This window comes from Octopus bimaculoides, chromosome 1 (assembly GCF_046866305.1).
Source record: "Octopus bimaculoides isolate indiv1 chromosome 1, ASM4686630v1, whole genome shotgun sequence".
In the NCBI taxonomy this organism is placed as follows: Eukaryota; Metazoa; Mollusca; class Cephalopoda; order Octopoda; family Octopodidae; genus Octopus; species Octopus bimaculoides.
In genome coordinates this window covers 121,741,808-121,755,095 of record NC_142928.1, presented here as the reverse complement: position 1 = coordinate 121,755,095, position 13,288 = coordinate 121,741,808, and the positions used below count along the sequence as shown (strand labels likewise).

The following is a 13,288-nucleotide window of genomic DNA, read 5'->3' as shown; positions in this document are numbered from 1 at the left end:
CGTTTGTTTGCTTGTTTGTTTGTCCATGGACAAGATGTCTCAAGAACTGCTGGATGGATTCAGATGAAACTTTCAGAGATATTTGGCCTCGAGACTGGCACAAACTAATTAGATTTTGGGATTGATAGGATACCAGACAAGGATTCTGGATTATTTTTCCAGTTTTTTTACTTAATTTTTGAGAGCAGTCAAGTTTATTTCAGATATTCTCATTTTAAAAATCATCTCCGGCTAATCATTGAGAGGACATTGGTGTTACCTTGGCAGAAGTTTGCACTCTCTGGGTGCTCTTATTATTATTATTATTATTATTATTATTATTATTCGGTCTTATTTTTATCATGTGTTTTCACTGCACTACTGAGCACAGCTCTGTGTGCCTTGGGTATGTGCTGTGGTTTGTTGTGGTGCTCTCATTTTCACTGTATTGAAAGTGTTTTATATAGGATGTGTATGGTGCCTAGTAGTGCTATTTTCTGTATCTTATATATACTTGTAAGTCCTGGTATTTTTGTTACTTAATTGTTTGAATGTTTTTCTATCATACCTAATGCGCCTACTATGATAGGAATTATTTCTGTTTTTAGGTTCCACATTTGAGTTACCTCTATTTCCAAATCTTTGTATTTCGAAAGTTTCTCCATTTCTTTTAGAGAAACATTGTCATCTGTTGGTATCGATACATCAATTAGAAAGCATTTTTTCTTGGTGATCTCTGTCAACTATATCCAAGAGTATGGTTGCTTTCTCATTTACTATTATTGAGTGAGAGAGCAGTGCATACTATCAAAGTGATACTGGGGTACAAATATACGAAGCTCAATATGAATAAAACACCCATGTTTCCAGAGGTGAATTATTCAAACCCCAAAGAATTCCTCTCAACACATGGCTATGATGCACCCCCATTACTTCTGCTTATGATCAGAGATGCACATATCGTCAGCCACCAAGGGACATGCACAACTGGTTAAGGTCAAACAACTGACAAGCAAATCTGTGGTATTGAGCAGAATGTTTGCTGTAGCCATCTTGTATACCAAGACAAAACATGTACATGACAACACTTCCAATCAGTTAAGATCAAAAGCCATGACAGCCACTGCCTGGTACTGCATCATATTATTATTAAAAAGAATTCAATAATATCCACATCACAAACATATTGTTTTTACCTCTCTTACAATCCTTTCAAGTGAGTTTGCTTCATAACAACTGTTCAATTATAGTGTTTTTGCTATTTTTCAGATGCTTTCCTGCAACTTAGTCTGTGGTACCAAGGTAAAAAGGTCTGGAAGAAATGTTATAAAGCTCCCAGATTGTGATCTTTCATTATTTTTTTTTTAGTAAGATCATCATCCTTATTTTTATGTCTGTTCTTTTAATAATCACATGGGTTGGATATGTCTGCAGTATGGCATATCAATATTTTTCTCAATCTTGTGTTATATCTTAATATATAAAACAGAGATGTCTGTGTATTCGCTTTTCACGTGAAATCGACTTCACCAAATGCTTCCATACTTGTGATGCATGAATAATTTGGCCTCGGATAAATGTTAGGCTCTTCATTTGATTTTTTATTAAAAATAAATAATATTGCTTTATATTTAAGATTCACTTCTTTAAAAAGGTTCCTCAATGTCAACTTCTAGTATTGACGTAACAACGGCAAAAAGCTTCTCTCTCTAGCTTCACAATATTCTCTCTCTCACAACACACACGTGCGCGCGCGCGCACACACGTGTGTCTTTGTAAATATGTTTGTATACATTTATGTATGTGTGTGTTAGTAAGAGACAGAGTGTGAGTGAGTCAAGGGGTGTGTTGTCATATGCATCCATCATTTTTGGATGTATGTGTGCGTGTGTGTGTGTGAGAGACAAAGTGAGAGAGCGTTGTGTACGTAGTATTTACTCTCTCTCTCTCTCATACACACTCACACACAAAGATGTATGCATATTTATGCATGTACGTATACATGACAACAAACCTCTCTCTCTCTCTGTCACACACACACACACGTCCATTTCATCTGATGTGTAATACTGTGTGTGTGTGTGTGTGCGTGCGTGCGTGGGGGGTTCCACAATCGCCATTTATTTCAATTACTCTTGTGAGGATATTCACGTAAATCATTTGTTTCATTTAATCCCCATTTTAATTTTCCTAAAAGTTTCCAAGTACCGATAAGCAACAATTTCATTCCTGAGCAACGCCAGGTGCCTCTGCTAGTCATCTGTAAGAGCCAAAATCCTGATATTTAAGCTAACCAGCTCTTCCCATGAAACTTCCACTGTCTGAATGCCATTTTACATTCAATGCATATTGTCCATTCACATCATGTGTCCATACTTGTACATCCAATTCTCAAGTACATATTGACTGATGCTTTTAATTTGTGGCCATTCAATTCATTTGTGCTCCATGTCTCATGCAAGTCAAAATTGCAAACTTAGATCATACTCAGCTTATTTAACTCCAGCCTTTACAAGATCTTCTGCATTCCATACTCATTTTTATACTATCATGTAGCATTGTAGTTCTTACACATTTCACATAGTTACTCCTTTGCATGGGAGGGAAGTGTTTTGTTGCTAAGATGAAGACCATAATGATAATGAGGAAGAGGATGATGATGACAATAATGATGATGATGATGATGATGATGATGATGATATTAGTGGTTTCTAACATAGGTGTACAAGGCCACAAACTAGTTGCAGAATAGTACAAACAGTCATGTCAATTCCTGTTCTTGACTTACATCTATTTTATTAACCTTAGAAGAATGAATAGCAAAGCCAACCTCAGAGAGAGTCAAACTTGAAATGTAATAATAATAATTACCATCATCATCACCACCAATTTTCCTTTGCTAATAAGAGATGTATGAGTTTGCAATACAGCTATTTTCCATATAATGTGATCCTATTTTTTTATAGCATCCATAAGGCCCAGCATTCACAACTACGACCTAATTACTTCCAAATAAGTCTTACATAATCTAACCAGTCCGAAACAGCTCTTGTCCTTAAATTTCAATGCCTGGCTATGTGGTAAGAAGTTTGCTTCCCAACCACATGGTACCAGGTTCAGTCCCATAGTGTGGAACCTTGGGCAAGTGTCTTCTACGTACCATAGCCTCAGACTAACCAAAGCATTGTGAGTGGATTTGGTAGACGTGTCTTTGTGTCTGTGCTTGTCCCACCCTCAACCACTTGACAACTAGTATTGGTGCATTTACATCCCTGTAACTTAGTGGTTCAGCAAAAGAGATCAATAGAATTACCAGGCTTAACAAAAAAGACAAGTACTGGGGTTGATTTATTCGACTAAAAATTCTTGAAGTAAAAGGTAAAAGGTGCTAATAAAATTTTTGCTGATGAAATAACAATTTAATCATTTCTCACAACCTCCAGTAAAAATAAAATATGCATCCTACATCCTATGAAGTGTGAAGAATTCTAGAATGTACCCCACTATCAAAAATGAGTTAAGTTGGCTCCTGTATCTCAAGTGTACATGGAATCAAGCATACTAGGTTCCTACTCAGTAAGGAGTAAAATTACACAGAGCATTCTTTTATTCTTTTACTTGTTCCAGTCATTTGACTGTGGCCATGCTGGAGCACTGCCTTAAAGGGCTTTTTAGTCAAATAAAATTGACCCCAGGACTTCTTCTTTGTAAGCCTAGTACTTATTTTATCAGTCTGTTTTACCAAAATGCTAAGTTACAGGGACATAAACACAGACACAAAGACATACACGCATAAATACCCCTACACACACACACACACACACACACACACACACACACACACACATCAGAGCTAGCAAGCTGGTGAGGCTGCACCAGACTCCAGTCTGATTTGACATGGTTTCCATGGCTGGATACCCTTCCTAATGCCAACCACTTTAGAGAGTACACTGGGAGCTTTTATGTGGCACTGCACAGGCACTTTTTCTTAGCACCACATGGGTCTTAACACTTCTGCCGTGGGTTACAGGTCTTCTTGAGTATGGTCAGATGCCAAGTATCTTGGCCCTGTTTTATCATGCCTGAAAGGTTCAGCTTCCTGAGGTCATTCTTCAGTACTTCATCCCATGTCTTCTGGGGTCTCCCACTTCAACATGTGCCATCCACTTTGAGAAATCAGCACTTCTTTAAGGAGCTGTCATATGTGTGTGTGTGTGTGTGGGTGTGTGTGTGTGTGTGTGTGTGTGTGTGTGAGTGTGCATTTGTGTCTTCATGTCTGTGTTTGTCCCCCACCACTGCTTGGCAACTGTTGCTGGTGTGTTTACATACCCTTAACTTAATGGTTCAGCTAAAGAGACCAATAGAATTAGTACAAGGCTTCACAAAAAAGTTAGTACTTGGGTTGATCAATTCAACTAAAAATTCTTCAAAGCGATATCCCAGTATGGCCACACTAATTGTTAATCCTTTTATTACTATATTTCTGTTAAAATACACTGATTATATTTCAATTAATTTTGTAAATAAAATGAATTTAGTAATATAATTTTGTCATTATTAAGCTGACGTCTAGGACATAAATTAACATTAAATTTTGATGGATGGTTTTAATTTAGATCATGTTCCGTTATTCTTTTAATTGTTTCAGTCTATCTATCTATCTATCTATCTAGCAAGATAGCAGTCAAATGACTGAAACAAGTAAATGAATAACGGAACATGGGCTAAATTAAAACTATCCACCAAAATTTAATGTTAATTTATGTCCCAAATGACAGCTTAATAATGACAAAGAAAGAAAGAAAGAAAGAAAGGAAGGAAGGAAGGGAGGAAGGAAGGAAGGACAGAAGGAAGGAAGATAGATAAATAGATAGATAGATAGATACGACGGGCTTCTTTCAGTTTCCATCTACCAAATCCATTTGCCATGCAGTGGGACTGGTCCTGGAAGCATGTGGTTGGAAAGCAAACCTTTTACCATACAGCCATGCCTGCACCATGTTAAACAAGAAGTTTGTATTGTACAACTGGGGGTGGTTTGGGTGGGATGGTATTAAAGGGGTTAAATGTTCTAAACTTACTTGTTACACCAAAGTCACAAGTAGCATACATCCCTTGCAAAGCACCACATTTCATAAGGCCTACAGAATTTCCATCAGTTGTGAACAGAAAGGCTTTGTTTTCAAATGCTTGATTAACTTTTCCCTCTAAATGCCTTATATATTCATGGTCACATGCAAAGTAGCTGCCGTACTCATTCTCTACCTAAAAAAGAAAGAATTTTGAAAAATCAACAAACAAAACAAAAAATTGCTACGAAATAACTATTAAGTCAGTGTTTCTCTATTGGGGTCAATATGGGACTTAGGAGTTCATATATAACAGGGTGCTGAAAAGTTCCTGCCTTTGGGTAAAAGAAAACACAGGACGATCAGTTAATTATGATTTTATCCAATACATTCCCCCCTTAGATTCCCACACTTATTGCAGCCGTCCTTCAATTTTTCTAAGCCCTGTAAAAGAACTCAAAAGATTGGACCTCCAACCAGGCCTTTCATGATACCTTTAAAGCCAGGAACTTTTCAGCACCCCCTCGTAAGATTTTATTATTAAAATTTACGCACAATAAGTCGCTTATACTTCTACAACACACAAAATATTTTAATAGTTTTTTAACACAATTCCTATCATCATCATCATTTAACGTCCGCTTTCCATGCTAGCATGGGTTGGATGATTTGACTGAGGACTGGTGAGCCAGATGGCTGCACCAGGCTCCAATCTGATTTGGCAGAGTTTCTACGGCTGGATGCCCTTCCTAACGCCAACCATTCTGAGAGTGTAGTGGGTGCTTTTACATACCACCAGCATGATGGCCAGTCAGGCGGTACTGGCAACGCCTGACTAGCCTTCAGTCTTAATAATATGTAATTATAAAAATACAATAGGATTTTTTTTATACACAACAAATGGCTATAGATGTCCAGTGGAGTATTATAGGAATCAAAGGGATCCATCGGCAAAAAATGGTTGAGAAACACTGTGTTAAGTAATATCAGGTGTGGGTAGTCCTGACTCTTTTATCTGATTCAGATTAGTGCTTATGAAGTCTAATAAAAACAAAAATGATATCTCTTGAAATCCTTTTATCTTAAATCTTTTGCTAGTTTCAGTCTCTGCACTGTGGCCATGCTGGAGCATTGCTTTGATGGGTTTTAGTTGAAAAGATTGCCCCAGTATTTATTTTTAAGTCTGGTACATTCTCTATTGGTCTCTTTTGCAGAACCACTGAGTTACAGTGGCATAGACAAACCAACACCAGTTGCCAGGTGGTGTGGGTGGGGGTAAACACACATGCATGTGTGCATGCACATGCACATGCACACACAATAGGTATCCAGATAGTTTCAGTCAACCAAATTCACTCACCAAGCATCAATCAGCTTGAGGCTATTGTAGAAGACACCTGCCTAAGGTGCTGCACAGTGGGACTGAACCCAGAACCATGTGGTTGAAAAGCAAATTTCTCACCACACAGCCATGCCTGCGCCTAATGTATGTAAAATTTAAATAAAATGTTTATCAATTAATATAGTCACAGATGAACATGTATGATTAAGAACTAACTTAATAACTACATGTAACATGATCGTTAAAAACATTTTGTTAGCATATTAAAGGTGCAAATAGGGCTGTGTGGTAAGAAGTCTGCTTCCCAACCACATGGCTCCAGGTTCTGCCTTTGGAATTGGTAGACGGAACCTGAAAGAAGCTTGTTATATGTGTATATGTGTATGTTTGTGTCTCCCTGTTTTGACATCATATGATAAATGCAAAATGATTGTCCCTATCATACAAGCAATGCCATTCATTTCCAATATTCTGTGAGAACATATCAGACAATGGGGAAGTATTACTTTGATTGGTAAAAAGTAAGAGTTGGTGACACAGGTTTCTGTGTAAATTTGGAGGTACACAGCTTTATCCACCTATGATGATATGTACAAATGAGAATTTATAGTCAGGGCACCAGAGCTGTAAGTTCTGCATTGATTCACCATAAATGTTCTCTCTGCTGGACAGCTGACCTCTACAACAGTGTGTGTGTGTGTGTGTGTGTGTGTGTATGCGCGCATGCATGCACACGTGCATGTCTGTTTGGTGGCCTCCTAATTCTTTGTCTTGTAATTTACTTTGCAACCTTTCTAGTGTTCACAGAAAAAGCAAATACATATATATATATATATATATATATATATATATATATGTATGTATGTATATTCATACGGATGTGCACATACACACACACACACACAAAGACAGACACACATGCACACTTATATGATTTAATAAAAGGAGTGAGTGCAGCATCTATGAACTTTCTTTTATCCTTGTGACTCATAGAGAAATGTAGAGGAAGTAACCAGGACTCATGGATTGCCCTGGGTGAAAGCAGCACATCATAATGGTAATTAATCTACCTTTAGATAGAAAACTGAACAATTTGTCCTAATACCAGCATCAGAGTGGACTCTACTAAAGACATCAAAGGACCAAAATAGGGGTTCAATTACTTAATATGAAACCAGAATGACATATAATGATGTTTAAAAAAAGACTGCAGTGGTGATTTGAAACCTAACCACTAGATAACCAATCAGATACCATGAGCAAACCACTGCAATTTTATGTGATTGATTTATTAAGCAATCAATCAACATGAATTTGTGCCATGATTTAATTTTCTAGAATATTTTTCTTGTACCCTATAAAAGACCACTTCTTGAGCCTAAACTCTTTGCAGAATATTGAAAGTAGCTGAGTGACATGTGCCACCATTCTTGCCACTCTGACAGTTCCAGACATTTACACAGACAGCCAAGGACCTTTGTCACCATGGAGATTTGCGTAGTTGACATTATATATTTTTGGGTCAATCGTATGTTGTCACACAGAAAGCCTTCTGTAATTTCAGAGCAGTTGTCTCTCTCCCAGTGCATAATTATTAATGTCATTAATTATAAATGGCCAACAACAAATATCCTTTAAGTCCAATGAAAAATATTTCAGTTAAATATTCACAGGTTTTGATACTGTTATTATTCACGCAGCCAACAAAATATATCCACAGGCATGGTTGTGTGGTAAGAAGCTTGCTTCTCAACTACATGGTTTCAGGTTCAGTCCCACTGCGTAGCACATTGGGCAAGCGTCTTCTACAGTAGCCTCAGACTGACCAAAGCCTTATGAGTGGATTTGGTACACAAAAACTGAAAGAAGCACATCATATGTGTGTGTTTGTCCCCTCAACACCATTTAACAACCAGTGTTGGTATGTTTGCATCCCTATAGCTTAGTGGTTTGGCAAAAGAAACTGATAGAATAAATACTAGGCTTAAAAAAAAATAAGACCTGGGGTCAGTTTGCTTAACTAAAACCCTTCAAGGCAGTGCCCCAGCATGGCCACAGTTAAATGACTGAAACAAATAAAAGATGAAAAATAAAAGATAACACCAAACAAGCAACAAGATCTTATTTTAACTTACTTGAACCATAATGACAGGACCACCATTTAAATATAACATGGGCTTCAGCAACGGAAGCAGTTTATCAAGCCACTCATCCACATACTTGAGATATACTAAAGAAATAGAAAAATCATATATATATATATATATGTATATATATATATATATATACACACACAGATATTTACATATACATATGCAAACATACATACACATATACATATTTGTATATGTACACATGGAATCTTTCGGGCGGGATCGTTGCCGGTGCCCCTGGGCTGGCTCTTGTGCGGGTGACACATGAAATGCCTTGAGCGAGACGGGATCGTTGCCAGTGCCCCTGGACTGGCTCATGTGCGGGCGACACATGAAGTCTTTCGAGCAGGATCGTTGCCAGTGCCCCTGGATTGGCTCATGTGCGGACGACACATGAAATCTTCCGAGCGGGATCGTTGCCGGTGCCCCTGGGCTGTCTCTTGTGCGGGTGACACATGAGGTTTTTCGAGCGAGATCGTTGCCAGTGCCCCTGGACTGGCTCTTGTGCGGGTGGCACATAAAAGACACCATTTCGAGCGTGGCCGTTTTCATGTGGGTGACACGTAAAAGCACCCACTACACTCTCTGAGTGGTTGGCGTTAGGAAGGGCATCCAGCTGTAGAAACTCTGCCAAATTAGATTGGAGCCTGGTGTTGCCATCCGGTTTCACCAGTCCTCAGTCAAATCGTCCAACCCATGCTAGCATGGAAGGCGGACGTTAAACGATGATGATGATGATGATGATATGCACAATACAGAATAAATCAAAAGAACTGAAACAAATATAAATATTATAAAGCCTCACTGTGAGTTAAATAAGAATGTAAACACATTTTTTCCCCTATGTTATTGATATACAAACAAAAAAAATAAAAGAGGGAGAGAATCTCCTGATGAACCATTTGTTAACCACTCCTCAAAGATATAACCAACTTCCTTATGTGTGTATATATCTATACATGCGTAAATATATAGATTCATACACACACACACACGCATATATATTTGTGTCTGTGTATATATATAAGTGAGGATAACACCAGATAATTCAGTCCACAGACAATAATCCAACTCACTTTCATCAATAGAATTGATATAGAAGAATCACCAGAAGCATAAATTTAATTATTACATAGAATATATTAAAATACATAGATACATTAAAAATGTATAAATATATAGATATATTAAAAATATATAAATACATTTAAAAATATACAGATGTAAACATTGATACATAAATATATTAAAATATATCAAAGATGTATGAATGTATATGTATAAAAAAGTGGTCTCACTCACAGAATAAAAATGAAATAATGAAATGAAAGATAAAAATTCAGGAAGAAGGCTGTTTCTGGGGGTTAATTGTTTGGGGGTTAGTTGCCCAATTTTGTGTTATAATGGGGAGCTCCCATTACAATAGACTATGCCAGTGTATATTTCATGTTTCTTGACTAAAGATAATGAATGTTTAGCTAGTGTAGTTGAAGTTTTATAATTAGGATTTTTGAAAGAGTTTAAATGTGGTCAATACCTACATTTGAAATCTGTAGTGCTATCAATACAGGTCTTTACTTGTGCTCCATGTGTTAATGCACAATATTTGTATATAACATTTTTATAAATACAAAATCCCACTAGGGGACAAGATTCAGGATCTTGACAATTACAGTTTTTTCTTCTACTAATTTGGCGTATGGTCTTCAGTTTTGGTGGAATTAGAGGCAATAGGTTGTTGTGTGGCAAACGGGGAGTGTTTAGATTGATCGAATTTGTTTCAGATAGGGCAAGCACATTAGGATTGCAAGTTTCAACTACTTAGTCAGGTCTAAAATGATGTACTTTATTGGTTCTTGTGTGTACAATTGAGATTGAATTTTAGATTTGTTAATTGATGCTATTATAGATCCTAAATTAGGTGTAGTTGAATAAGAACTTTTCACTGTTGATTTATTAGATATGGGGTAGTACTTGTGATGTAGTGGGGAGTTTGATTCTAAAATCTTAAAGGTAAGAGTTTTATTTGAAGGGAGAAGGGAGGGGTGTACCAAAGAAATTTGCATTTTCTCAATTCAGTGGCTAGCTTGAGCATATTATTATGTGAAGGGTTATAATTATAAGATCTTGGTTGCCAATAAGTTCAATTACGATGAATTATATTTGGTTTATTTAGTTGATCTGGATTAGAGACAATTTTAATAGGTTCTGAACTCTTGTCCGGATATAGGTTTGCTATTTCTATTTTAAGTTTAGTGTCATGGATGTAGTATATTTCATCAAGGAAGTCACTTAGTTTTAAAGCCTGGTTATAGTATAGAGTGTGCATATTAAATATGTTCTATATATTTTTAATGTATCTATGTATTTTAATATATTCTATGTAATAATTAAGTATGTGCTTCTGGTGATTCTTCTATATCATTTATATTGATGAAAGTGAGTTGGACTATTGTTTGTGGACTGAATTATTTGGTGTTATCATCACTTATATATATATCTTTTGTCCCAAGTCTGAAATTCTTGAGCACTTCTACAGGAAAATAGGAGTTCATCTCGTATTCTTTCTTAAATATAACTATATATATGTACAAATATATACAGACACATGGGCATATATTTATATATATATATATATATATATATATATATATATATATATATATACACACACACACACACAAACGTATATGCATACATGCATAAACACATACATACATACATATAGGCACTGGTACAGCTGTATGGTTTCAATTTCAATTCCAATGAGTGGTACCATACTAACCCAGTGCAACCAAAGCTTTATGAGCTGTCATGGGAACACGTCTATGCTGATGACCTCATATAACTAAACCAGTTCATATAACTGAACCAGTAGTTGGTTTAGGCAAAACAATTCCAGACCTGAATTAGAACCAAGAATCAAGAGGCCTCAAAGTAAATTTAACAAAACCTAAAGTATTAGTAAGTAGAAGAGAGGACAGGACCCTGGTACCTTCAAGGAAAAGCATAGGTAGGAAATCACATGCAGTTTATCCAATGTAAACAATGGGTGCACAAGAAGTGCAGGCATACTAATAAAGAGATTAGCAGCTCCTGAGAGTACTGACATGGACTATAATCTAATATAGAATAAATCTATAGATTTCAGTCAACACTGTATATGTAAATTAAACTTAAATTCAGTGGACAGTTGTAAACAAATGTCTTTTTATGCAATTTCTCCATAGGGTTTGTATAAGAGTCTCAAGAATAAGAAGTGTATAGAGGGATGAGCTGAACAGATCTCAAGAAAACTGCAGGTAGAGGAATAATGTACTAGAATCATGCAAGCAATGCACAGGGGTGATTGTCAGCAAAATGTGAGTTTGGAATAAGTTCAGTAAGGAACTTAGCATGAAAGTAAGTATCCATCAGGCCTCCATTCTCAGCCCCTTGCTGTTTATTACAATCCTCCTGGCTATAGGAGAGGAGTTCAAAATTGGCTGTTTAGTTCTCAGCTGAATCTACTAAAGATTTAAGGGAAAAATCCCAAATATAGAACCAGTTTCTGGAACTGGCAAATACTCAACTGGGAAGTGGTCATATTCAATATGAAGAAAGGGAATAAGTAAAAAGTACTGGCTACACAATGCAAACAATGTATACACAAAAGTTCAGTGGGATCACAGGCTGGTTGACAGAGAAGAAGGACTTCATATGTAAAAAATTCACAAGAACAGTTAGTAGTAACAATACCCTAGAAATGAAGACCCAGTTGCCCAGAAGGTTCACCAGTAGTGGTTAAAAGCTTTTGTTACCGAGGGTAATCCTTTCAGAGCAAGGTATTGCACAAGCATAGTAATCAGCATAAGGATGAGGTGGAACAAGTTCAGGGAGCTACAACTTCAGTTGGCAACAAAGAGCTTTTTTCTCTGAATCAAAGGCAGATTGTATCCTGCTTGTGTAAAAAGTGCAACATTACATGGTAACATGACAGGGTTGCTGAATGTGAAGGATATGTGAAGGTTGGAAAGAAATGAGGTGAGCATACTCAACTGGTTGTGAATATCACCATACATGAACAACAGAGAATAAGAGAGGTGAGAGGAAAACTGTGCATTAGAGGTATCAGCCACAGAGTACAAGAAAGAAGATTGTGCTGGTATAGATATATTTGAAGAATAATAATTGGGTTCCTTCTACATGTATCATACCAAACAATGCCAAATGGATGGAACATGGGGCCAAGAGATTCTGAAGAAAACATGGATAGAAGTGGTGAAGCCTTGCCTCAAGCAATGGGGCTTCACAAAGGAGCTAATGAAGGACTGTGACATTTATTTCCTTTAAAAAATATCAAGTGTTTCAACCTAGAAAGAACCTGGTTTGATTAAACTGAACTATAGAATGTTTAACAGACATACCTGGATCCATGGTACGTAGTGTCATATTTGAGGTACTTGAAAGCATCCATGAAGGAAAGCCACCCTAGAAAAAAATTGAATGTGTGAGCAAATATCTGTATCTAATATCTACAATACTTTCAACAGTACTTTCATATTTTTTAGGCTAAAGAGACTTCAATGGCAGGAGTATTTTCTTATACCTATTCTGAAATCATTGTCACTGTATCACTTTATTAACCGACCAAACTATTAGATGTTGTTATATACTCCTAGTCACAATGCACTTCCTCACGTTGTAACTTTCAAATGATGCCAACCCACTGGCTAGGTGGGCAGGCCCATATTCCCCATGAGCTT

General features: G+C 36.8%; 1 protein-coding gene across 5 annotated transcripts in view; it reads right to left on the bottom strand.

The window, feature by feature from the left end:
* LOC106870855 (beta-galactosidase) overlaps nucleotides 1-13,288 on the bottom strand; it is a 157,660-nt gene that overhangs the window by 37,031 nt on the left and 107,341 nt on the right. For all 5 annotated transcript variants that reach the window (XM_089357188.1, XM_089357180.1, XM_089357185.1 and 2 more), the window contains 3 exons: nucleotides 12,950-13,013; nucleotides 8,526-8,620; nucleotides 5,061-5,244 (listed from right to left, as the gene is read on the bottom strand). In XM_089357188.1, coding sequence (XP_089213314.1) covers nucleotides 5,061-5,244; nucleotides 8,526-8,620; nucleotides 12,950-13,013 — 343 coding nt within the window. The remainder of the gene's footprint in view (nucleotides 1-5,060; nucleotides 5,245-8,525; nucleotides 8,621-12,949; nucleotides 13,014-13,288) is intronic.